The sequence below is a fragment of the Barbus barbus genome (genome assembly GCF_936440315.1).
Source record: "Barbus barbus genome assembly, chromosome: 34".
Taxonomy (NCBI): Eukaryota; Metazoa; Chordata; class Actinopteri; order Cypriniformes; family Cyprinidae; genus Barbus; species Barbus barbus.
In genome coordinates this window covers 13,815,543-13,843,502 of record NC_136762.1, presented here as the reverse complement: position 1 = coordinate 13,843,502, position 27,960 = coordinate 13,815,543, and the positions used below count along the sequence as shown (strand labels likewise).

General features: G+C 39.2%; 2 protein-coding genes across 2 annotated transcripts; one reads left to right on the top strand and one right to left on the bottom strand.

Annotated features, from left to right (window-relative positions):
• Positions 1–911: 911 nt before the first annotated feature.
• LOC306854431 (ubiquitin conjugation factor E4 A-like) lies at positions 912–22,814 on the bottom strand. Its single transcript, XM_079392408.1, has 20 exons — positions 22,725–22,814; positions 21,968–22,135; positions 21,710–21,886; positions 8,616–8,728; positions 8,341–8,493; positions 8,038–8,197; positions 7,750–7,952; positions 7,468–7,659; positions 7,040–7,373; positions 6,822–6,948; positions 5,831–6,138; positions 5,266–5,398; positions 4,983–5,173; positions 4,800–4,900; positions 4,581–4,694; positions 4,185–4,359; positions 3,778–3,958; positions 3,550–3,697; positions 3,305–3,462; positions 912–2,671 (listed from the first exon to the last, which is right to left on the bottom strand). The coding sequence occupies exons 2-20, from the start codon at positions 22,092–22,094 to the stop codon at positions 2,536–2,538; spliced, it is 3,231 nt and encodes a 1,076-aa protein (XP_079248534.1). The 5' UTR covers positions 22,095–22,135; positions 22,725–22,814; the 3' UTR covers positions 912–2,535.
• LOC306854443 (5-phosphohydroxy-L-lysine phospho-lyase-like) lies at positions 22,788–27,896 on the top strand. The gene is made up of 12 exons (XM_079392432.1): positions 22,788–23,009; positions 23,130–23,248; positions 25,170–25,329; positions 25,449–25,523; positions 25,647–25,734; positions 25,817–25,933; positions 26,248–26,330; positions 26,416–26,641; positions 26,733–26,887; positions 26,976–27,065; positions 27,143–27,273; positions 27,396–27,896. The coding sequence occupies exons 1-12, from the start codon at positions 22,951–22,953 to the stop codon at positions 27,434–27,436; spliced, it is 1,344 nt and encodes a 447-aa protein (XP_079248558.1). The 5' UTR covers positions 22,788–22,950; the 3' UTR covers positions 27,437–27,896.
• The last annotated feature ends 64 nt before the right edge of the window (positions 27,897–27,960 follow it).

Below are 27,960 nucleotides of genomic sequence, written 5' to 3'. Positions count from 1 at the left end.
CCTGCAAATTATTAATATTTTTTTTCTCAAATTGTTCATGTTAACAACATCAACATTGCATGATTACTAGGCTATTTCGTGTGTATTAGCACTGTAACTATTAATGTCTGTACAATCTAATCTCTAATTGTAATACCATTCGAATTTCATCCAAATAAATTGTTCTTTTAACCTCCAAAAGCAATTTGTTCTTAGAACTCGTTCTCCTTGAAATAAAAATCTTTTGTAAATTCATTCTAATCCTACTGTAATCAGATGCTCATTTAAAACTGGAATATAATCTAATTTCAGTCATTTGCATGCGTTTCATTACCATCATGCACCATTTAATCATTGTAATTATTCCAGATTTACTTTTGGTGTTTTATGCTTTTTAATTTAGATAGGACAGTAGGTCGACAGTGAGCGAAGTGGGTGAGGGGGGGGGGGGGTCGGGAAAGGCACATGAGCTAGGACTCGAACTCGGGACACCCACACTAGCCGGGACTCCTTCTTTATGTCCTTCTTTCAGACGTGACGTAATGATGCAAAGAGGAAGGCCGCGGCAAACTCGTTTTTCCCACAGAAACCGACCCCAACCACTCGAATTAGAAAACATCATTACAAGCTTAAGGTTATCTGACGAAGATAAGAAGATAGTTTTGAAAACTGATTGGTTAATTACTTGCTCAATAATTGATTATAGATAATTTTTAACCAAAAAATACAAATACAGACTGCAGCTTTAACTAAGAAATCTTATGAAATTTCTAATGTCCAAGTTTGCATCTCGCAACACTTATATATAGCCTATGTATAGTTATTTCTAAACAAACACAAAATTACAATAAATCCATGGACGCTTTTGACTTAATATTTACAAAAACTTTTAAAAAGATTAAAAAAAATTACACATCACTGCTTTTCATTTTAGAAATTTTAATTACAATGCATTGATTTATCCAATATTGTGCAATAAATCCATTAGCACACTTAATATACAATTTAATAAAAAGTTTCCAACAAAAATAAAATTAACATCAAGAAAGCATGCTGTTATTTGCAGCAGATAGATTTTAGTTAATTAGCAGAATCATTAATCTAAGACCAATGTAGAAAGTCTGGTTGTTCTATATTCAAGAGAGACATGTTAGCATGTACATTATCTCACTACTGTCCATAATGATATTAACTCAAATTTTATTAAAAACAAATTCAATTAAAAGAGACAAATGAGTGAGCAAATGCACAATCTAACAGAGAAATATCTCAATAGGCTCTAAAGCATTTAGTTTGCTTTGAGAATCCCTGGGGTCAGGTTTATTGATTGGGTGAGGTCTTGAAAATATGAGGGAATAAAGAGTTAAAACCAACTAACACTCACTGAAATAAACAATTCAGTGAAAATCAAAATGCAGATATACCCTACACCACTTGACAGGTCAATCTAATGCAACTCTCTCACAACCAAAAGCAGTGATTGGACAGTGTCTTATCAATGTCAACTTTTAAGACAAATGTCAGTAGCAAGGTCCATCCACCCAGAGCATGCAGTTTTGCAACTGTTAACAAGAGACATGATGTCACTCTGCATGAGAGGAGGTCATAAGGCTGACTCAGAAGTCAAAGAAGTCATTACTTAGGACATATTGCACTGTTAAAAGACACAATGGATTCTTGTAAAGTGTGCAGGGGTATTTCCTAACATTTCAACAAGAGCTCAATATTCTTAATGAGTCTCAAAAAAGTGCATGTTACAGCAAATGCTTCTTGAGCTTTAAGCATAAAATGTCTGTAATGAGCAAAAACATTTTTGACAAATGGTAAAGATACCGACCATTACACAAATAATTCAACGTGTTACTGCTGCGTTATGGAACACAGATGTCTTTAAAACCAATAGGTACAACTATAAAAAATGAAACTCTGTGGTATATAATGCTGATGTTAGCAAAATTTAGTTTAATCTCTTTTGAAGCCAACATTGGTTTGCTTTGATATTTTAATCAATACTGCCCCAACTCCCTCCTTAATATCAAATGAGGCCACAACTCCTCCTCCTTAGTATCAAATGAGGTAAGCTGCTTATATTCTTACTTAAATATTCTTATATTATTCTGAACTTAAAAAGTGAACAAATAAATTATGCATTTAAAATATTGCATGCATATGCGTCAGAGATAGGGCAAATGCACTGAACAGGTAAGCAAACCTCATGTATGCTGTCATCTGTCTATAAGCCTGAGTTTCATTTCCCACAGTGAACATCTTTGCAAGGCAAAATGTAACAGAAAATGTGACTCTGGTTATTGAGTTCTGTCTGCGGAGACCTCAGACCTCTGAGGAGTTTGAAAGAACAGATAGCCGAATATGCTACAGTGATATGGAGATTTGCATTTGACCTTTGAGGAGCACACCAACACCATGAATGCAGGCGTGCTCCTCCGAATGTGGTTAAATGTTCTTGTTTCAAAGCGGTATGAGAGAGGCCAGAAACATCTGACTGGCTTAGTCATACAGAGCATGCCTGGGTGCTGGGGAAGGGAGTGATGTGGTTTAGCCACTGGGTCCCATTTGCTGGTTGCTTTGCTTATGATCAGCAAGCCACTTCATGATCTGTTGCCTGAGCTCTTCATTGGGCCTGATCTGGTCCATGGTGAGCGGACTGCGGTTGAAAGGGTCTGTTTGGTCGCTAGAACAAAAAAGACAAAACCAACACTGCTTTTAAGACTTTTACCTAATCAAATAACAGTGTCGTTACTGTTAACTAAAACTATTACAACTGTTGTCTGTAAAGTGTAAAATAAAATACAAAACTTTTACAAAAAAATTGAAAAATGTTGCCTTGGCAGCTAAAATAAGTTTAAGTTCTAAACTGACTAAACCTGGAATAAGAATGAAAGATATATAGAATTATTTACAAGACCAAATACGAATAAAAATTACAAACCAAAAAACTAAACTTAACCTAAAATTAAAATATAAAACTTAATTCAAAAAGTTAATAAATACTATAATAGTTTTTAATAATACCCAGTATCCAAAATAACCAGTATCAAATAATGTTGTAAACATGTATATATTTTTTGTTTTAATTTTAAAGTTTGAGTAATTTTGTGTTTTTTAATATGCATATATAGTTTTTATACATTTTTATTTCTGTATTAGTTATTTTAGTACATCAAGTAAATAAAATTACTAAATTAACTAAAATAAAATGACAAAGCTAGCTGGAATAGTTATTAAATTCATTTTGAAGTAATGAAAATGTTTTTTTATTGGGTTTAATTTTAGTTTACTACAATAATCCTGATACACGTCTCACCTTAGTAAGTGTCGTGCTATTGTTGAACGGTCTACTGTGACGTTTGAAGAAGGTAGCAGCACCGGATCAAGCATCAAGGTAGACATGATGGGATCCAGAAATTCATCTGGAGCATCAGAGTAAGTCTCCTCTTCTTGCTGATGCCTGTCTGCAAGTGACTGAAAGACACACAGCAAGGTTACCATAAACACTGAAACACCCATGACTTTCTGAAAAAGGTGTGTATATGCATAGATTAAATTAACCTTAATTTTATCTGCTAAAAGACTGAAAGATACAATCATGTCGCCAGGCTTGTTGATTTTCTTGAGTACGCGGACAGTTTGGCAGAACAGAGTGGGTGAATATGACCTTCCATCTTTTGGGACAGTGGCGCAGAAATTTTCTTCATCTCTGTGGCCAAAACAGCATCCATAACAGTTAATATTATTCTTTAAAAAATAAAGAAATAAATATATACTCAAAGAGCCTACCCCAGGTTTAGGTAAATAGTACAGATGTCCGACACCAGCTGCTGGGGTTTGAAGTCGAATTCACTGAAGTCTTTCACCTTTAGGGCACCCATCTTGGGGCCTACCAGGTGCTGTAAAAAGTAGTTGAGCATGGAGATGATCCTCTCAGCAAGAAAGGGATGAACAAAAAGACCTTTTATTTCTGGAGGGGGAAAATGAAAAGTACATGAAAAGTCTGAGTTATAGTGTCATTTTGTATTTCCTAGTACACTTAAAGCCAAGTGTTTCACTCAATAATCATTAACCCTTAATAACCCTCAATAACCCTTCTGTTCAGCTCTAAATTGGTCAGATAGTTTATAACCAATAAAAAAAAATATGTGATGTGTTAATATTTTAGTGCATTTGGTTTCTTTCGCATCTCTTACCAGATGTGAGGAAAGCCAAGGTGCCAATGGTGTCATTTGACATGATGTTGTGGAAGCGACCCAGCTGTCCAAACATCTGCAGACTAGATTCTTTCTCTCTGCGGGCGTCAGGGGCCAGACTGTCCCACTCCCCCCGATCCCTCTCCAGCTGGAGGATTTTGATCTTACTTAAGTACTGGAAGGAACAGATGCACCTGTGAGTGTCACATCTTTAATCAGTCAATTAAATATTCCTGATATCAACTATTTACCATTTGGCTTGTTTGGCCTATTGGCTTGGTTAATATGTTAATGTAATTGAATAACCAAGCTAAATTGAACAAACAAAATGTGTTACCAGTATAAATAGTTGGGATTTGCATAAAACAAAAGCAATCTGCCTAGGCAGACAAGTACCTGTATAGCCTCGTCAAGTAAGAAGATGGCATCGTTCATGAGGAGATTGAGAAACCTCAGGAAGAGTGGTGGATTCATGGCTTCAAGATTTTCAGATGCATAATCAGCAAGATGCTGAGACGAAACAAGATGTGTGTGAAATTGCATGCAAGGGATGAACAAAATTTCAAAGCAACCTAAATATTATTTATAATATTAAAACATCTGTTTGGCTCTCACCTTAATGCTCTCCCTGTAGCTCTCTTCTCCCCACATGTACTTCAGAATGGCATACATTGGTCGTCTGTAATTAAACTTCTGCTCAAACTGATGAGGATCACCTGAGAAACAAGCCATTGACAAAATCTAATATAGCATGTTACAATTAAATTAACAACAGAAAAAAAAACTCCAGAAACTGACCAGTGAACTCTATATCCACAAACACTGTAATGAGGGCTTCAGCAAGTTGGGGTGCATGCCGATATGTGCTGAACACCCTTTGGCGCTGGAACATGATGGGCTGGACAGCACCAGGTGACAGAGTCTCCATATGGGGCATCACAGCTTCAAGAACCTCTGCCAGCTTTGCCCGCAAATGAGGATTCTTCATTCTGTGAGTAAATAACCTAGAGTAAACAACAAGCCACATGGAATGCAAAAAAAAAAAAAAGCGCGAGAAACTCAGCATTACTCCGGCTCACACCTATCAATATTGCCCATGAACACAGTGATGAAGGTCAGGACATGTTCTAAGCTTTCTGCCGAGGACTCCAACACCTCATCAGCAAAGCGGCGGAGGAATATGAAGAAATCGCCCATGTTTTCGGCAAAGAATTCTGTGAAAGTCAAGAGATTGGTGTTTTTAAAAAAAAAATTGCAGCCCACTTAGGTATATAAATAAAACGGGTAATTGTGACTGTTTATCTCAATTCTTGCAATTCTAAGTTTATATCTCAATTTAGACTTTTTTCCTCACAATTTTGCCTCTTTTTTCCCCCTCTGAATTCTGTTTACAGCTGACATTTTTTGTTTCTGCCACAGAATAAAAAATAAAAAAGGCAATTGCGTGAGGACTTTTTTCCTCTCAATTTCAAGGTATAAACTCTCAACTGTGAGCTAACAAGAAAAAAAAAGTCAGAATTATGAGATATAAACTCAGAATTGAGAGGGAAAATAAGTCAGAATTGCTTTTTTATTTATTTATTTTTAATTCAGTGGTGGAAACGAGCTTGTTTACTGAAAAGGAACACAAAAACGTAGGGGGATACCTGGCACAAAGCATAGCAGGCTGTTCTCTAGTGCAGGTAAGGGAAAGGTGAGAGGGATGTGCTCAGGCCCCTGGTTGCCCAGGCTGAGCTGAACCAGCAGGGCGGCACAGGAGGCTTGGAGGTTGAGGCAGTTTTGTAGCATGGCGGGCTGCGTGGTAGCAGCCTTGGTAGAGAGATAGACTGTCATGAGGCGTTCAAACTGTTCCCGTAGCTCTGCTGCTGCTGGGCCTCCACTGAGCTGCGTGTCCCGCCACGTCCCCTGCAGCCGGTGTAGAGACTGATTCATCTTCACCATCTGATCATGAAGTCTGACAAACAAATACCATTAAAGCATATGTTTATTTTCTGCAAACCAGTGCTTCCCACATAATGCAGCTGGGTTCATCACTACACCCCCATAACTGGTCCTAACTACATACATTAAAAGAAAAAACTATTAAACAATAATACTATTTTTGTACCTATTTTCATGTTTTATATATTTAATTTAAATGAGATTTTCATTCAGTAACTATTCTGACAAAGCCTTTAGAGAGTTCAGTCAGCAAATGTTTTGTCAGACTGATTCAAACTGATACCTTGTGAGTTATGAATACTGAGCAAGAATACATTAAATTGATCATTAAATTGAGATGGTAAAGACATTTACATTGTTACAATAGATTTCTATTTCAAATAAATGCTCTTCTTTTGAAGTTTCTATTCATTAATTTTTTTTCCACAAAAATATAAGCAGCACAACTGTTTTCAACATTGATAATAAAAATAAATATTTCTTAATCACCAAATCAGAATATTAGAATGATTTTTTAAAGATCATGTGACACCGAATACTGGAGTAATGGCTGCTGAAAATTCAGCTTTGCCATTACAGGAATAAATTACATTAAAAAAAAAACCAGTTATTTCATTTTACTGTATTTTTGATCAATAAATGCATAAATATACTTAAACATATGAGTGTCATGGCTCTTTCGTAATGAAGTATTACCTATGGAAGCCCAGGTGCATGGTAAGCTGTGTAAGGATGAGATTTTCTGTGAGAAGGCTGTATGATTGGGCAAATTCAACAGTTTGTTGAGAGGGTACAGGTATCAGACACGTTTCCTTGTCCAGACCTGTAGGGTTAGGTATATTTTAGAGTTTAGATTATTATTTCTAAAAAAAAATGAAAGGTAGTGTCTGGTAGGTGGAGTACAGGCCAGTCACCTCTTGCGTGCACATTTCTGTTACGTCGCTCTTCCTCACTCAGCTCCTTAAGCAAGCAGTACGTGGGGTTAAAGGTCAGGAGTTTGGGCGAGTAGGGTCGAGAAAACGGTTGGCAGAGTTTGAGCAGTGCAGCGCCCAGATTTAAGAAGAAAGCATCCGAAGCGTACATTTGGAAAAATATCTCGGGCATCTGGTTTGCCCAGATTTTTGCCCGCCCCATGTTGGCCTGCAGGCAGCCACCCAGCCACGAGAGCAGCAGGTGGCGCGTCTCGCTGGACTGCTGAAGCAAGTTTTTCAGGATCTGATGCAGCTTATCATGAAACTGCCCCATAAACTAGCAAAGGGGGAGACAAGAAATGAAAGGGAATAAATGGCTGGCTTCATGTAATCAAGCTTGAAAACCATGCTTTTTTTAATTTTGTGCTCACCTGGTGTATATTTGACTCTTGAACCTTCATTTCCTGTGGGCTGGAACGAGAAGGATTGAGGAAAAAGCCATGGTTCTCAACCACACCAGGGGTTTTCAACATACAAGAAATATTCAGGATTGCTCCCAGAAGCGTTTTCTGATACTGAATCCCACTGTTAGGATCTTTGGGCTGAATATACTCCATTAAAACCTAGGATCAGAATATTATCATCCAAAAAATGTTTGATCTATATGAAAGAAACTGCACTGACGTTAGCATTAATGAGCATTGGATCCGAACCTTAGAAATATCCTTTTGCCGACTGAAGTACAGAAGAATTTCCAGGTAGGAATACAGCAGCAGCTGACAAAGGTCTAAGTCTTTGACCCGGCCTTGGAAAATATCAAACACTGGCACCATAACCTCCCCGAAGGTCCGCACCTCTTGGTCAGCCAACAGACTAGCGATAACCTCCTCCAAAAACTCCACAACTTCCTCAAACTCTGCAGAGATCACAAACAAAGTCAAACACATGGAATTAGTTCAGGACCTTCAAACATATCATATGACCACAAATGTGACACTTACGGGCTCCTCTCACAGCCTCCAGCAACAGGTCCAGAAGCTGTTCATACACGTTCTGACTAATGTAGATCTCTGGGGTCAGCAGAACAGTGCGGGCATTGGAGACAGTCAAATTTTTGCAGTGTACAGCATAAGATAACAGCTTCTCTGGGACTTTAGTGATCTGTGTTGATTTGAAGAACATTAACACATTAAATTAAGCACAAACAAAGCAATCAAGCAAATAAACAGTGCAATAAGCAGTCATATTTCATTCTTTTGGCACAACCGAACAGGCCGACAAAATATAGAGTCTGCAGAAAATACCTCCTCTTTAGCTCTACGGTAGCAGGCGTAAAGATACGGTATGGCACATTTCTCTCCTGCATCACGATCTGCGGAGAGATTCACTACACTGCAGGAGGTCATATAAATGAGATGGTTTCCCGGCTCTTGCAAAAGCAGCCTGCTGAACAAAGCCTGGAGGAGCAAATAAGGAGTATTATTGTTTTTCAAAGTTCAAATCATACAAGTGCCAAGGTGTGTATACAACTTATCTGGTGTTATGCAAATCTGGAAAAGAATGACACACTAGCATGTACCTGTTCTATGGTGTCCATGTTAAGCCAGTCCTGGCCATCAAGATCAGCGGCAATTTCCTCAAGGTATACACAGCGTGGTGGGATGCCATTACCACCTCTTAGACTGGGGTCACCTGGAAAGATATTATTTTAATACAACAATAAACGCATTCTTAGTGCAGGTTATGAATATGAACACACATTCACTACAGTGCAAACGTTTCTATATTTTTGAAAGAAACGTCTTATGCTCATTGAGCCTGCATTTATTTGATTAAAATAAATAAAAACTAATAATTTTAATAAATAAAAAATAAAAACTGTAATAATGTGAAATATTATTGCACTTTAAAGTAACCATTTTAATATATTTTAAAATGTAATTTATTCCTGAGATGGCAAAGCTGAATTTTCAGTAACGATCACTCCAGTCTTCAGTGTCACATTATCATTCAGAAATCATTCCAATATGCTGATTTTATTATCAATGTTAAAAAACAAGGGTAGGTACAGTATAAGGGTAGGTTCACCCCAAAATAAAATTCTGCCATCATTTACTCCCCCTTATGTTATTTCGTCTGTGGTACATAAAAGAAGATATTTCAATATTTTTGATTGTTTTTCCCAACACAATGGAAGTCAATAGTAACCAAAAGAAAAACAGTTAGTCTTTTGTATTCCACAGAAGAAAGAAAGTCATACAGATTTGGTGCAACATAAGGCTAAGTAAATTATGACAGATTTTTCATTTTGGGTGAACGTTCCTTTCATTAATTTAGTTTGAAAGCATGATACGTTTTTCAGGATTCTTTGATCAATAGAAACTTATGGAATGGAAATCTTTTGTAACATTATAAATGTCTTTACTGACACTTTTGATCACTTTCATGCGTCCTTGCTGAATAATACCTGTCCTCAAACTTTTGAAAAGTAGTTTAGAATTTAGGGATACAGGGGGCTCAGATATCACATTTTCAAAACTTTCCTTTTAGCACAACTGATGCAAACTGTGATAAAGATTTGAATAGCAAACAGACCAGTGGGATGGACAGTAGATCGATGTGGAGGATAAAGATAAAGACACAAATGAGAGAAACAAAAATGATGTAATGGGCCAAACTGCAGTGGATGAGGTCATCTGCAGCACTGCCTGGAAAATGCATGTCATCGTGATAGGATCACCTAAACTGAGATCATGGAGACATCTGTCATCTACAATCTAATATTAATTTCTTTCCAAACTATCCAGAAATACACTTCATCATACACATGAAATGGATTAATTATGGAAAGTATCTCAAAAAAGTTCTCAGCTGGTAGGTTATCATACCCAAAAATGTGTCAAGTCTCTTCTGCTAGGGTCATGGACAGAAGGGTAAAAGCAATGCTAAACGCAACTAATAGTACAACTTAAAGGGTAAATTTGCTGATTATCAAAATTTATCAACCAGCTTTACAATGTTTGGTAGTATACAGTGGGTCAAATAAGTATTTGATTCACAGCCGATTTTTCAAGTTTTCCCACTTACAAAGAATGGAGTGATCTGTAATTTTCATCGTAGGTACACGATGGAAGATATGGAAGATATTCAAGATGACTGTCAATATCCCTCGGACTGGGGCTCCATGCAAGATCTCGTCTCGTGGAGTATCGATGATCCTGAGAAAGGTGAGGGATCAGCCTAGAACTACACGGGAGGACCTGGTCAATGACCTGAAGAGAGCTGGGACCACAGTCTCAACGGTTACCATTAGTAACACACTAACACCGTCATGGATTAAAATCCTGCAGCGCGTAAGGTCCCCCTGCTCAAGCCAGCACATGTCCAGGCCTGTCTGAAGATTGCCAAAGACCATTTAGATGATCCAGAAGAGGCATGGGAGAAGGTCATGTGGTCATATGAGACCAAAATATAACTTTTTGGTATAAACTTCACTCTCCGTGTTTGGAGGAAGAAGAAGGATGAGTACAATCCCAAGAACACCATCCCAACCGTGAAGCATGGGGGTGGAAACATCATGCTTTGGGGGTGCTTTTCTGCAAAGCGGACAGGACGACTGCACCGTATTGAGGGGAGGATGGATGGGGCTATGTATCGCGAGATTTTGGGCAACAACCCTCAGTAAGAGCACTGAAGATGGGTCGTGGCTGGGTCTTCCAGCATGACAATGACCCCAAACACACAGCAAGGGCAACTAAGGAGTAGCTCCGTAAGAAGCATTTCAAGGTCCTGGAGTGGCCTAGCCAGTCTCCAGACCTGAACCCAATAGAAAATCTATGGAGGGAGTTGAAACGCCGTGTTGCCCAGCGACAGCCTCAAAACCTGAAAGATCTGGAGAAGACCTGTATAGAGGAGTGGGCCAAAATCCCTGCTGCAGGGTGTGCAAACCTGGTCAAGAACTACAGGAAACGTCTGACCTCTGTAATTGTAAACAAAGGTTTCTGTCCCAAATATTAAGTTCTATTTTTCTATTGTATCAAATACTTATTTCATGCAATAAAATGGAAATTAATTATTCAAAAATCATAAAATGTGATTTTCTGGATTTGTTTTTTTTATATTCTGTCTCTCACAGTTGAGGTGTACCTACGATGAAAATTACAGATCTCTCCATTCTTTGTGAGTGGGAAAACTTGACAAATCGGCAGTGTATCAAATAATTATTTGCCCCACTGTAAGTAAATGAACAAAGTATTATTTTTCTGTGATACCTGCACCAAGATATCCATATTTATTTCTCAGAAAACGTCTATTTTGTCAGCAAAAGACTTCTGCATAAGCTTTCTGTGAAAACGCTAGTTACGTATGTAACTGTGGTTCTGTGAATTCTGGATGACCACCAGAGGTGGTGCTTAAGCACTAGTGGATTATCGCAGCGCCAGCTCAATAGGTCAAGATAGTATACCAAAAAGGTCACGTGGTGACGTAGGCTGAGCCTCGAGTATAATAGACACACTAGCTAGCCTTAACCACAGTTAAATACGTAACTAGCGTTCCGTTTCATTCCTCCTGACCACCAGATGTGGTGCTTAAGCACTAGTGGATGACTCCCACCAACATAGTCATGAGGAATGCCACTCACCTGACAAAAGTTCAAGGTTGCTCCTGAAGGACTGCTGAACTGACAGCATGAGGGGCAGCAACGTTGAGCTTGTAGAAGGGGGAAAAGTACACGGGGAAGCCCAAGTAGCAGCAGCACAGATATCTGCCAGAGACTCCTCTGAAAGCAGCCCAAGATGTAGACACAGCCCTTGTGGAATGACAAGAGATAACCTCCGACAATGGTTTTTGGGCCTGCTTGTATGCCAAAGAGATAACCTCATCAATCCAATTTGACAATCTCTGCTTTGAAACAGCGATCCCTTTCCTTGCACCACCATAACAAACAAAAAGCTGATCTGTGCTCCTAAAATAAACAGTAGCATTCACATATCCCTTCAGGGCTCGCACAGGACACAGAGGGTGATCCCCTAAATTGTCTGACTGTGGTGCTGACTGAAAAGCCGCTAAACTGATTGACTGATTTATAAACTGCGGAAGCAGAACTTTAGGTAGAAAAGAAGAATTTGGTCTGAACACAACACCAGAATCATCCGGTAACCAACACATGCATAAATCACTGACGGACAATGCATGTAATTCACTTACACACTTAGCAGATGCAATTGCCAACAAAAAAAGCAGTCTTTAAAGGTATCCATTTTAGGTCAGCTGTCGGAAAAGCCTCAAATGGTGGCAGACAAACAAAATCAAGAACAAGTTGCAAATCCCATCCAGGAAAATGGGGGTTACGAGCTGGTCTCAGCCGTCTTGCACCCTTCAAAAAACTGCACACGAGATTATGAGTACCAAGATAAGAACCCTTAACCGGAATATGATGCGCAGAAATGGCCGCAACATATACTTTCAGTGTGGAGGCTGCTTTGCCTGAATCCAAAAGATGCTGTAAAAAACTAAGAACTCCAGGAACTTCACAGCGTACAGGATCTAACCCACGCTCCTTGCACCACAATGAGAAAATCCTCCAACGAGCTGCATAGAGTTGACGTGTGGATGCAGCTCTAGCACTAATTATGGTATGAACAACAGTGGGCTCACAATCTTTTAAGAAACAGTTGGCCCCAGAGGCCAAACCCAAAGCTGCAGACGGGCCGGATCCGGATGCCATACCGCGCTGTTCATCTGTGATAACAGATCCTTCCGAAACGGAAGCTGCCATGGCCTGCCCACCAACAGAGACAGAAGCATGGGGAACCAAGGCCATCGAGGTGCTACCAGCAACACTCTGTGGTTGCACAGAGATATCCAGTATAATGTGTCCCACAGAAGCAGAAGAGGAGGAAAGGCATAAAGCAGGCAGTTTGGCCACTCGTGAGACAGAGCATCCTGCCCCAATGGGCTGGATGTCTCTGTTCTTGCAAACCACAAGCGACAGTGAGTGCTTGCCTCTGTTGCAAAAAGATCCACTTCTGCTTTGCCAAACTGTTCCCATATTCTCTGCACCACATCCTGGTGAAGCCTCCATTCCCCTGGTTGCAGAAGATCCCTCGATAGAGCATCTGCTATCTGATTTCTCGATCCCGGGAGGTGAACTGCCCTCAACGATGCTAGTTGTGGAAGAGACCATGTGAGTATCTTGTGGGTAAGATGCAGAGACTTAAGGGACTTTGTTCCACCTTGATGGTTCAGGTGAAAAACTGTCGAGGTGTTGTCGGACCGAATGAGGACATGACGGCCTGACAGAACTGGCAAAAAATGCTGCAGGGCTAGGAAAACCACACGCAATTCCAGTAGACCACCGGCCACAAACACCCCTGTGATTCCATGACGCCCCCCACCCGAAGAGGGAAGCATCGGTCGTGTCGACCTCTCGCCGAGAAGGAATGACCCCTAGAGGAACACCTGACATCATAAACTCCCGGCGATTCCACGGTATCAATGTCTGGATACAACTGCGCGAGACAACGATCAGCCGTTGAAGATGTCTTACAGGACTCAACTGCAAACTATTGTTCCACCGCTGCAGAGGCCAGAGGTGAAGTAAGCCGAGTGGAATCACCGAAGTGGCGGCGGTCAGCATCCCCAAGAGTTGTAACAGTCTTGTACGGCAAGCTTGCACCCAGGTGAAAACGGGCAAGGAGCTGCAGAATACTGCCCACTTGAGCATGTGAGAGGGTGGCCAACATTACACGGGAGTCCAGTGTCATTCCAATGTAAGTTATTGTTTGCACTGGATTCAGACATCTCTTTGCCTTGTTGACTGCAAGACCAAGCTTATGCACATGTTCCAAAAGCATCCTGGTGTCACAGACAGCTTCTTGTTTTGTGGGTGAACACAGCAGCCAGTCGTCTAGGTAATTCACATCCCTCTGGACCACAGAGCTGCAGTCATGCACCAGAGGGACCAGAGACAGGCCAAATGGCAGGACCCTGAATTGGTAGGTCTGGTTCTTGAAGCTGAATCGAAGAAACTTCCTGTGCTGAGGAGCAATCGGAACATGAAAGTAAGCATCTTTCAAATCGATGCTTGTGAACCAATCTTCCCTGTTTACTGACCGAAGAACGTCGGCTGCACGTAACATCGGAAAGGGAAGAATTTTCAGGAAAACGTTTAGATGCCTCAAGTCTAGAACTGGACGAAAACCGCCATCCTTCTTTGAAACGAGGAAGTAAGTGGAGTAAAAACCGTCCCTTTGAAAGTGGGGATGAACTCTTTCTATGGCTCCCTTCTCTAGCAGCGAACAGATTTCTTGAGAGAGAGCTTCTGAATGAACTGGATCCCTTATAACTGTACAGACAATCCTTGAAAATTTTGGGGGCCGGCGTCGAAACTGCAGAGTATACCCCCTGCTCATTGTAGTCCAAACCCATGTATCTACTGTAATCTCCCTCCAGTACTGCATGTGTAGACTTGAGAAATGATCGACCACCGGCCCAGTGCCTTCAAGCTTTGGGGTGCGGCTTTTAACGGCAGTGGGGGGGGGGGCGCTGACGTGGACCCCCTGGCGACTGCCGCTGATAAGGTCGAAAACCACGAGTGTCCTCAGTAGCACGAGGCCTCTGTAACCCCTGAGATTGTTGTGTAGGACGCTGACGGAATCGTTGCTCCTGTGCTGCAAAACGATGTTGAGTTTGAATGCCCGGCACCTTAAAAACAGGAGTGCGCTGAGCCTGAGTCAACTGACGAGTTGGTTGGTTGCTCAATTTCTGGAGCACGGCCAACCCTAATGCTATCTGCATCCACCATAGATGCCAGTGTGCGGGCAGTCTTTGGCCGCCATTTAGGTGTACTACACCCTGTTAGGGAGTTTGAAAATTCTGCAACAAAATCCTTGCATGGTGGCATAGCAAAGTTAGACCCAGCTGAAGGCTGCCTAAAAAAGACGTTGCACTTGGCTGGTTGCAGTGGCGGGTTATCCAGACCCAAACGAGCAACCACCATCTGGAGTACAGTTAGGGTATCATCCACGTAGGATGAGTCAGTCCTGAGTTCATCGAATCACCACTAGAGCCCCCTGCAGCTGAAAAAACTGTATTCTCCTGGGGGGGAAGATTGTGCAGCAAGTCAGATGCACTTGTAGAGATCACGTCAAAGTCAGTGCGAGATGGAGGAGAAGAAGAACTGAAAGGTTCGTCATCCATTTCCCTAGAACCCTCTCCATCTGCCTGTGTGATAGCTTCAGGTGAGGGAGGCATAACAGACTGGAGCGTCTGAAGAAGGTGTTTTATCTCTGACATCTCGGAAGAAATGACAGCAACTGTCTTAGAAAGAGAAGCTGTATCTACTTGCTCGTTCCTTGATGTTGCCTTCTTAGATAGCACCGGCAGCCGTAGATGCACCACGTTTGTTTTCGATTCCTTGAGACGGGTTGCTGCTCCGTTCCTCCAAGTCCTACTGTGGACTTGGGGTCTAACTCGGCAAGAGGGAGTCATCTCTCTGACATGGGTAAAAGGCTACAGTGCAGACATGGGTCCGTTAGAGCCTCTCTCAAATGCTGTTTTCCCAAGCAGGACGGACAAACATTGTGACCATCGTCAGGTAGAAGAGTATTAGGGCACAGCTTACATGTTTTTGCGAATCCAGTAGCAATAGAACCGTGAGCCATGGCCACCTCAATAAGGCAAAACGACGAGATACAAAAAAATATACACTTGACAACTGGCTGTCGGATTGCATGGAGGAGCTCAACGTATCGGAAACTGCTTGGAAAATAGCAGGGAATAATCAATCTATCAGCGTTGAAAAACACTAGCCCACCAGATAGACCCGAGAAGCACTTGGTGTTTCACAAAATCCTTATTTAGAGATAAGGTTAGTGGGGAACCGCCAACGTATAAAGGTGGCGAAACACAGCCTCCGGATAGCACCGAGAAGCACAAGCCGTTTCACAGAATCCGTCTATAAAGTGATAAAAGCGGGGAACCGTCACTGTACCAACAAGGAAAAAAACACTAGCCACCGAATAGCACCGAGTGGCACAAAGTGTTTCAAAATTTTGTGTAAGAGAACAGAAAAATTCTAAAAACTCGGCGGGGAACCGTCAGTAATTGATCGGTAACACTGCCCACCGGATAGAACCGAGAAGCACCGAGTGTTATCAATATATCAACAATATATCCAATAAAGCAAACAAACTCACCAATTCAGTCGACAATTCGAAAAAAACTCCTAAGAGCGTGCTGTCACAGCTTGCGACTACGATAATTCGCTGCTCTGTTAAGCTGCACTTGACAGAGCAAAAATCGACCCATCACAGACAAGCGAGAAAGTGAAAGAGGCCGAAGGCTGAGCTAGTGTGTCTATTATACTCAAGGCTCAGCCTACGTCACCACGTGACCTTTTTTGTATATTATCTCAACCTATCGAGCTGGCGCTGCAATAATCCACTAGTGCTTAAGCACCGCCTCTGGCGGTCAGGAGGAATGAAACCGAACTACAGACCGTACTTCAGCATTTTTTTTTTTCTTATTCCCACCCACAGATAGACTAATTATTTTTTCTCTAATCATGTAGCACCAAAAAAAATGTTAAAATCATGTTTATATATTTCATGGACAGCCAGCTTTTGTTAAAACCCCATCTTGCCAGCATTAATAAAATAAAAAAAAGATTTTTAAAAGGAAGGAGAAAATGTTTTGCATCCAATCATATGAAACCAATATAAGCTAATATGAAAAGCTAGCTAAATTAGGCAGATGCAAAACAAAGTAGGATAAAATAAATAAAGTCATACTATGTTAAATGCTGTTGTTGGCTCCTCTAAACTCTTATTTACAGTGGGGGAAATAAGTATTCAACACTTGAACAATTTTTTTATTAAACACATTTCCAGTGCAGCAATTCACATGAAATTTTGACCAGATGTTGGTATTAACTCAAGACATCTACACAGAGAAAAAATATTGAATATTACAATCCATAAAAAAGTGAAATGACACTGGAAAAAAGTATTGAACACACTAACTGAGATTATACTTAATCCTTGGTGGAAAAGCCTTTGTTTGCAATAACAGCTTAAAGATGGTTCCTGTATGAACAAACTAATCGTTCACAGTGCGCAGGTGGGATTTTGGTCCATTCTTCTAAACAGACTGTCTTCAAATCTTGAATGTTCCGCGGAGCCCTCTTGTGAATCTTGATCTTCAGTTCCTTCCATAAATTCTCTATTGGATTTAAGTCTGGTGATTGACTGGGCCATTCCAACAACTTTATTTTCTTCTTCTGGAACCAATTCCGAGTCTCCTTTGCAGTATGTTTTGGATCATTGTCCTGCTGGAATGTCCATCCATGTCTCATCCTCATCATCCTGACGAATGGTAACAGATTCACCTCAAGAATTTCCCGGTACATGGCTCCATTCATCTTCCCTTCAATAACATGGATTCTGCCTGTACCATGAGAAGAAAAACAGCCCCATACCATGATGCTTCCACCTCCAAACTTCACTGTTTATTTGTAGGGTCATACGCAGAGCCATTTCTCCTCCAAACATGGCGTGTGGTATTATTGCCAAAAATTTTTGTCTTGTCTGACCAGACTACATTCTCCCAGTAATTCACAGGGTTGTCCAAATGTTTTGTAGCAAACATCAAACGAGCTTCAACATGCCTTTTCTTCAAAAATGGAGCCTTCCAAGGTGAGCGTGCATGGAAGCCGTGGCGGTGGAGTGCATTGCCTATAGTTTTCTCTGTGACAACTGTACCTGCTGCTTCCAAGTCTCTCTGTAGCTCTTTCAGAGTGGTCCTTGGCTCTTGGATTACTCTTCTGATTAACCTTCTGACTCCTTGATCAGAAATCTTCCGACGAGCTCCTTTGCGTGGCAGGTTGATGGTGGAGTTTTTTTCTTTCCACTTGCATATAATGGACCCAATGGTGCTTACAGGAACATTTAGGAGTTGTGAAATCCGTCTGTAACCACTACCATCTTTATGCAACACAACAATCTTGTTGCGAAGGTCTTGGGACAGCTCTTTGCCTCTACCCATCATGAGATGTTTGTATAGTTGCATTCAGAGGTGGGTAAGACTTTTTCTAACTGATTAACCTGCAATAACCTGGCTGATTATAATTTGCACAAATAGGAGGTTGAACTAATTAGTGAAATCAGCTGTTGTCTTGCCTTGGTGTACTGCTTTTCTTTGTGTGTTCAATACTTTTTTCTTCTCCTATTTCACTTTATTAAATATAACGTTTTTATGGATTGTAATTTTATGATTTCTTTATCTGTGTAGAGTTAATACCAACATCTGGTCAAAATCTCATGTGAATTGCTGCACTGGAAATGTGTTTAATAAAAACTTTGTTCAAGTGTTGAATACTTATTTCCCCCACTGTATATGTTGTGCATTTATTATAATTATAATTAATACAATATTTGTGTTTTCTGCATGTGTTAGTGACAGAATGACAGTAAAGACAATTATAATTTTACAATAGATTGCTATTTCAAATAAATATTGCTCTTTACCATGGTTTATACAAATATATTAAGCAGCAGCACAACTTTTTTCAACATTGATAATAATAAGATATTTCTTGAGCATTAAATCAGTTTATTAGAATGAATTATTAAGGATCTTGTGATGTTGAAAATTCAGCTTTGCCATCACAGGAATAAAATACATTTTAAAATATATTCAAATCGAAGTTATTTGAATAGTTATTTCAAATTGCAATAATATTTTACAGTATTAATGTAGTCTGATCAAATAAGTGCAACTTTGATGACCATAAGATACTTCTTTCAAAACATTTATAAACATTTTACTGACTCCAAACTTTTGACCGGTAGTGTATATTTATGATCCCTGATCATATAAGAAACTATATGTTTTGAGTTAAAACCATTCACAGTCAGTAAACAGACAGTTTTCATAACCAGTACAGTGTTTCCGCTACATTCATTCAGCAGTGGCGGGCCGCCACACCAAAACTCATCGCCGCCATGGCTGCAGCGTCTCAGTGGCATCATATGGCTCGTTTCCACTGAGCGGAACGGTTCGGTACAGTACGGTATGCAATTATGTCCGTTTCCATTGTCAGAAGTTGTGAATGGTACCAAAATAGCAAACCATACCGTACAACTTTTTTGGTACCCTTTCATTGGGGTACCTAGCACAGAAAAGGGTACCAAAAGGGTGGAGCTAAACTCACTGAAGAAGTTGATTGGTTTATTGAATCGTCACTTTTGCCTGATACAAGGGGATAAAGCTTCTCCTTCACTCGTTCCGCTCTGCTATGCTCGGCTTATTACATCAGAGTGTGCAAACACAAAATAATATAACAGTGTATTTTGAAATTTTAAATTTTCACACAGACAATAGCCATTTCTCAATATGCATTCTTGTGGACTTGTGAAACGTCATTGCCCAAAAACCTGCGTAATTTTCAAAATATTACTGTTATTGTGTCATGAATTGTAGTTTTAAGAGTTTTTCAGGCGAGAATGTAGTTGTTTAAAACTCAAATCTGCGGTTTATGTATAAATATATAGTGCCTATTTGAAAATTTGCGATCATCAGACGCTCAGTGCTCATGTATCCGCCTCGAGCAGCCTTACGCTCAGCTAGTCCTTCCGACATTTGCCGCTGGCTCTGATGTTTCTGTAGTGATTAAACATGAGATACAATTAGTTTTGTGTATATTTAACAGGCATTCGTGGTCTCATGAATCTATTATTTATTCCTGGTCATATAATTTTGACTGAGCACAAAGTTGAACTTTATATTTATTTTGAACTTTACCATAGTAACTTACAGCGCTGACTTTGTAGCATACGTTTGACTGAATTGTTTGCTTGTCTTTATTTCCTCTTATATAAGCCTCTTAGACTTTGTACTTATACTTTTATAATGGCTATTGTTGCTCATTAAAACATAAAAGAGGCAGAGTTGTGCTTATTGTTGCTCTTTATTATCGATCCCTACTTTCCGGCATACACCACGCCTAGGGTTGGGCGATGTCTACAAAATTAGCATAGGGCGATGTCTGCAGTGAAACATCGTGATGGACGATGACATGCGGGGGCGGGGGTGGAGTTAGGGGGTGTGCCCGAAGCGTAAATCTGTATTCAGAAAAGCAAGGAAAACAAATAACAATTGCCTGTTACAGTACATAAAATTTCACTTACCACATAAACAGACAGAGTAAGGAGGGATGACTGAAGCTGGTAACACACTACGAGAAGAGCAGTGTCACGCCACATCTTTAAAATTCAAACATTTTCTATGAGCGTATGCACACCGGCAGTGCCATTCGGCGTCTGTTTGCGGTGCCTAGCAACGATTCAAAACAATGCAAAGACGTGGCGCGACACGGCTTCTCATCCAGTGTGCGACCAGCTTGAGACGATGGCGAATGATTTGCAGATCCTGAGCACAACTGACAAACATCTGATCTTGTAAAACGTGTAAGTACTGCTGCTCCATAGTATAAACAGAGTATGTGCGATCATGAATCTCAAAAGTGAAAGTGAAACTAAAAAGCGATTACCAAAAAGCAGTTCCAGTGCCAGGCCCACAATTTAGGCTATATACAGTATAATTACCCAATGATATAACAGCGAGAGAAATTAGGCTACTGAAATATATATTTTCCTCCCATAAGGAAAAATAAAATAAAAAATAGAGTCTGAGGTAAACCAATCGATTTTTAAATCGTTTTTAAAAGAATCGCGATAGTTCGGTGAATCAATTTTTTCTCCCACCCCTAATTTCTATATTCAAAATGGTATATTTAAAATATTAATTGCAACATGAATTTATGAATTAAATTACACTCATGCCACATTAGTAAACGTCTGAAAATGTACCTACAAGCCACTTTTGTGTTCTTCTGCCACTGCCACCTCTGTAGTACAACATTTTTTATTAATACTAATTTCATATGATTGGTAACTTATTTGTCTTATTCTACTTATTACATTGTTTTAATTATATTTTTTTTAAATATATTTTTTTGAATTTACAAAAGATGACATACTTTTAATTAAATTAGAAAAATGGCATTACAAAGGTAAAAAGAAAAATGCCCCTGTAAATCACTTTAAGGAGTCAAATATCACCTCATATTAGGAAGGATAATTTTTTATTATTGATCAGAAGGTGCTCCTAAATTTTTTTTAATTAGTTGGACAAGCGCTCCTAAAAAGAAAAGTATGTGTAGAGCCCTGTGTAACAGTATATTAGATCTGTGCATGAGGTCTTAAAGAGACAGCAGCCTAAATAAACCTGCTGCTGTCTGCTATTACTGCCTATTTATACAGTGAAGACTATCCAGTGTTATTTTATACTTGAATAGATTATTAAGTTTCTGTTGTAATTCAGTACCTATATATTATATTCAGACCTCACTGAATTTTTTTTAAAAGTACTGTTAATTTTAATTTAATTTGTATCTTATTATTTTTGTTTGTGCTATTGATTGTCATTAATTTATTTATTATTTAAATTTTATTATTTACTATGTACTTGTCCTTTTTATTTCAAATAAATAAAATTCTGAGTGCACGTGATTCTTGGGTGGGGAGGGGGCGTGGTCCATGGGAAATAGTCCTGCAACCACAGCTGGAAAAAATAATAGAGGAAACACTGCAGTGGGTGTTAAACACTCACTGTTGTCCAGAGTGATGAGAAAGATCCTCTGAATCATGTGGTTGACGTTGAGCTGCTCGCAGAGCTCCTGTCGTGAGCGGAAAGCTCGGCTGATCTCTGCCACTGAGTCATCATTATCATCGATGCTGTCAGAAACAGAGTTGTCTGACTCAGACTGGCTCTCTCCTGAATCTACAGCTGTAGGGAAAAACAATTACAAAGTGCCATTAAATAAATGCCATCCTGCAACTAGAGTGCTGCTTATTACCAAAACCTTACATTGTTGCTCAGCTTGACGCCTTTGCTTTTGGCCAGATGCAAACTGTTTTGCGTCAGCGAGGGAACTGAAGAGTGCTGCGAAGGGGTTTTGCGAGATGTTCTGATTGTTATTGCCCTGGTCTGTCATTTCCCTGGAGCAAGTCCTCCATCAACAGGTGTTTTCACAGCCTGTAGGGAAAAATGTGTGAATTAGAGCTAGTATCTAATCCAAGTCCCAAGACCAGCCAAGATCCATCTAGGTAAATCAGAGTCCATCTAGAAAACCACTGTACACTTAAGTGCAAGATGACTCACTATAAGGATTTATTTACTCCTCTGAGTCATAAATGAATATGAATTGATTAATTCACCTCTGAGTCATGTTCAAGCAACAGGAAAGCACAACACATTAATAATGACCTCACAATAACCATCATGACTGCAAATTATTGTCAAGTATGCTAACTTGCTACACATACGTGTCATATAATTGCAGCAGTGAATCAGACTACAACAGACAGACACTAAGACGTCTCAAAAGATGTGCAATGAATGTAAACCTAGATAAAGAGGAGCTTGATAGCTGTCAAAGACACTGGCAGATCCCCTTGCTAACTGTCAGGTGTCTTAAGCTAGCTGAGTAACTAGCAACACGCTTAGTAACTGACAGCGGGCTGGTAATGTTCCTAAAACACAGCAACTCAAGGCAATGTAAAGTAAATAATACATTAAATAGCATAAGTACGTTGAAATATATCAACGCAGATGCATGCCATACCAAGTTTCGCGTTGAAATGTGGAAAATCCGTTGTGATCCAGTCCAGTCCAACAGTCCAGAAGCGACGCTGCGCGTGACGTCATCAGCAGTGGACGAGACATAGCCTGCAGTTTGTTTTTGTTTTATTATCTTTCTCTTTTTTTCTTTTATGCAGTTCAAAGTCTTGTCAGGTCTCTCTAGGCTGTAAACAGTCAAGTGTAGCAGACAACGAAATCGTATCGTTGGAATGGCTCTGGAAGTTTTTCATAAAGATGAGACTTTGCAAATGCGCAGGAAGCTGATTGGGTAAGTTGGATCAAATATTACACGTCGCGCTTTTATAAGGCCTGCTGTTGTTTTTGATTTGATAAATACACTTTATTAAACTGTTGTTCAGATTAAATACTCTTTCTGTTGTATTTTCAGGCAGTCCTGCAGACTCTTTTTCTCCCATGATCCCGTGAAAATAGTGAGAGCACGGGGTCAATATTTATATGATGAGAATGGCATGAAATACTTAGACTGCATTAGTAATGTTCAACATGGTAAGGACATTTTGACATACATGCTGCAGTATATAGATACCTATATTTTACAGTTTCACATAGTTATATAAAAGTGTCATAATATATTAAAGGGGTCCTATTGTGCTTTTTCACTTTTTGAATTTTAGTCAGTGTGTAGTGTGTATGTTTGGGCATAACAAGATCTACAAAGTTACAAATCTCAAAGTCCACTCCAAAGGGAGATATTTAGTTTTTAAAAAATCGTATTAAAAAATACCATTTGGGGCAAACACTTTTTCACACAGAGCCATGTGGGTTTGAATTTTATTTTCCCTTCATAAAAATAACCCTTCACTTAAAAACTGCATGTTGTGTTTACTTGTGTTATCTTTGATTAATATTTAAATTTGTTTGATGATCTGAAACATTAAAGTGTGACAAACATGCAATAAAATAAAAAATCAGGAAGGGGGCCAACACTTTTTCACACCACTGTAGCTGTTTTGGCAAGGGGCGGGGCAGTACTGAAATACCATCTAAAGCTGTTCGCCATTCACTACGCACTGGGACAGCTAACCAATCACAACACATTTTGTTTTTTCGGAAGGCGGGCCTTCATCAAACCCGGAACTAATCGAGCCTTTTGTCCCAGGCTGGGGAGAGAGGTATTGTAATAAAGTAAATTATGTAAAAAAATAATCAAATAAAAAAAATTAACACCCCCCAAAACAAAATCAAGGCTTTGTAAGAGAGCATAATAGGACCCATTTAATATATATTATACAGTCATGGCCAAAAATATGGGCACCCTTGGTAAATATGGTCAAAAAAGGCTGTGAAAATTTATCTGCATCTTGTTAATTCACAAAAATCTAACCTTTCATTGGATAATAAGAATTTAAAATGGGGGGAAATATCATTATGAAATAAATGTTTTTCTCATACACATTGGACACAATTATTGGCACCCCTAGAAATTCTTGTGTAAAATATCTCTGAAGTATATTCGCATTCATATTCACAATTTTGAGCACTCCAGGGTGATTATGAACATGAAATTATCCAGCCATGGCAATGAGAAAAACCAAAGAATATATTTCTGATGTGCAGCAAAAGATAATTGAGCTTCACAAATTAGTGAAGTGGCTTTAAAGGGGTCATATGATGCGATTTCAAGTTTTCCTTTCTCTTTGGAGTGTTACAAGCTGATTGTGCATGGATAATATCCCTGAAATTGTAAAGACTAAAATCTCAAAACCAAAGAGATATTCTTCATCAAAGTTAAGACTCTGCCATATATATCTATGGTTCTAAATAAATGAATAATAATGTGCTTTTTCTTTATAAGACAAGATCGTAGTGATATGCTATTTAGTTTCTAGAGAAAGCTGGATAATGTTACGTTTTTCAGACAGAAATTCTAAGTGTAGCAGTATTGCATTGTGTGAATTAAAATCGAAAGTGAAAAATAGGCTGTGTTTGGCACCTTCTCAGTTGTGTGGATTTAAATATCTAGTCACTTAATGCTGATTGATTCCAACACAAAATGGATTTGATTGATTCAATGAACCTTAACCCTGCAAACACAAGTGCAACTAATCATAATGATATTTAAGGTAGCTGATTGCTAGTTGTGGTTCTCCTAGATCTCTATAGGGAAAGTAGCTACATGGGAACCTCAAAAGATAGAAATTGAAATTCTGATAATTATCAGGGGTGCCCTGATAACTTTTGCATAAAACTGTATAATATATCCCCGAACAGATCTACAACATTTCTGCCTGCATACCATAGTTAATGGTACTGTAGTAAAAGTAAAACCATGATAAATTTTAATATGATTTTAGAAACATAATCAGCTCTTGTCATCATCCCACTGAATTTTAAATAGGCTTTACAGAGCACTTAGAGGAAGTATCAAATATCATGATGACATACTTGATACATTTTGTCTTTGCAGTGGGACACAGTCACCCCAGCATCACTCAGGCCGCTGCTGCTCAGATGGATCTTCTTAATTCAAACACTAGATTCCTCCATGATAATATAGTTCTGTATGCAGATCGGCTGGCAGCCACTCTGCCAAAGAAACTTTGTGTCTTTTATTTTGTCAACTCAGGGTAAGTAACTCTGATTATACCGTTTAAAAGAAACATTCTACAAAATCTTTTTCTTTTTTTTTTACACAACCTCTAATTATTCTACAAAATCTTATTTGGATTTTTGTCATCTTCTGAAGATCAGAGGCTAATGATCTTGCCTTGAGAATGGCCCGTCAGTATACCCAACATCAGGATGTCATTGTGCTAGATCAGTAAGGTTTACCTAACTTTTTAAATGTTTGAAACTGTGAACAGTTATGATTCTTATTTCAGTAGATAATGAAAAAATAGCTACATTAGACTCATTTTTGTGTCATCTTTACTTGCCTCTCCAGTGCATATCATGGACATCTCACCTCACTCATCGATATCAGCCCGTACAAGTTCCGGAAACTGGAGGGCCAAAAAGAGTGGGTGCATGTGGTGTGTACAGGACATAGAAACAACTTTTAAACCAATAATTACAGCTCTTTGCTACATTTCATTCATTCTTGCTTAAATACAGGCACCTCTTCCTGATACTTACCACGGTATCTACCGAGAAGATCATCCTGACCCAGGACAGGCTTATGCAGACACTGTGAAAAGTCTTATTGAAGAGGCACACAAGAAAGGCCGCAAGGTAAGGTAGGAAAAACAAAGTTGTTAATGTTTTTACTCAAATATACTGATTGTCCTGCTTAAAGGTATAGTTCTCCCAAAGAATACTCTCTCATCATGTAATTCCAGATCCATATGACTTTTTCTTGTGTGAAACACAAAAAAATATATTTTAAATATGTCTCAATATTTTTGTCCATGAGGTAAAAGTCAGTGGTGACCAGTGTTGTTTTGGACCCCACTGACTTTCATTGAATTGACAAAGTCATATGAGTTGAGTAAATAATGACAGAATGTACATTTTTGGGTGAATGATCCCTTTAATTTTGTCCATAGATTTCATCTTTTTTTGCGGAGTCTTTACCCAGTGTTGGTGGCCAGATCATTTTCCCAACTGGTTATTGTAAAAGTGTAGCAGAGTAAGTCTCCTGGTCATTTTTGTTGCGTGTCTTTACTCTTTATTCAGGAATTAAGTAACACGCAACATTGTATTTTTCCCCTCAGATACGTTCATGAAGCAGGAGGAGTTTATGTGGCAGATGAGATTCAGACAGGCTTCGGTCGTGTTGGGAGTCATTTCTGGGCTTTTCAGCTTCAAGGTGAAGACTTCTGCCCTGACATTGTGACTATGGGCAAACCAATAGGCAATGGTCATCCTATTGCGTGTGTGGCCACTACAGAGGAAATAGCTGCTGCTTTCACAGCCAACGGTGTGGAGTACTTCAACACAGTGAGAACCATAATGCTTCTGTGAGAATATATGTAGCTTTTACATCAATTGAAGAGTTTAAGTAAATATTTAACCTTTTTGTCCCATGCAGTTTGGTGGTAACCCAGTATCCTGTGCCATTGGTCTGGCAGTGTTGGATGTTCTAGAGAAGGAAGACCTCAGAGGCAATGCTGTGCGTGTCGGAGGTCATCTTAAACAGCTGCTCCTTCAACTTCAGACTAGACATCCACTCATCGGAGATGTGCGGTAAGTAGTGAAAATCAATATTTATTGAGCTCATGCTGTTATCTCAAAGAACAACATTAGCAGACATATCTTCTGGTCTTTTTTGCAGTGGCGTTGGACTGTTTATAGGTATGGAGCTAGTTAAAGACAAAGCGTCCAGAAAACCAGCAACAGAAGAAGCAGCACATCTTGTGCGAAGGTACTGACAAAATTTCCGTTATTTCTCAACTAGCTACAATTACCTGATAAGCAACTGCCCATTTTTGATTTGTTCAGGCTGAAAAAGGAGCGTATAGTTATGAGCACTGATGGACCATGGGACAGTGTCATCAAATTCAAGCCTCCAATGTGCTTCAGTTTTGAGGATGCTGAGAGAGTTTGTACATGCATTGACCAAATTCTCGGAGGTTGGTAGTAATTTACCAGTTAATTCAGCACGCTAATTCTGTAACTGATTAATCTGACTTATTTTATTTTGTTTAAAATAATAATTAAGTGAGAAATTGACAGTTTGTCTTTGGAATTACAGAACTGGAGGATACCCATCAAAAAGAGAACTGCAGAAGTTGAGGTTTAAAAAACATGAAAATAACTTTCAATGTAGTGCATAGAGCAAACTTTCTTAATTGAATTTCATCATTGACTTAATAAATAATCATGTGATTTGCATTCTTGAATATTAAATGTTTATATTCAGAATTCAGTTATAAATACAACAAAAAGATGAATAAATTCACTCTTGCTACACATCTGACAGAATATTTTCTAAATAAATCTAGGATAAACATTTTAACATGAAATCACACCTCTACATACAGTTTTCCAGGATGTGGTGTAAATATGCTTTCATATTTTACAGCCATACAACAATATAAATCACTTTAAACCTGATTGCACACATACTCCAGTCTTCATAATCTTTATATTACATTTGTACTCATATTGTGTTTTTTTTTATTACATTTGTACTCAAGTGTTTTGGTTGAATTAAATAAATGACACCGATTCAATAATAAATGTGGTTACTGACAAAAGCTTGTTTACCCTTTTGTCAATGTTTCTGCAAGATATATGACAAACTGTTTACAAAGTAG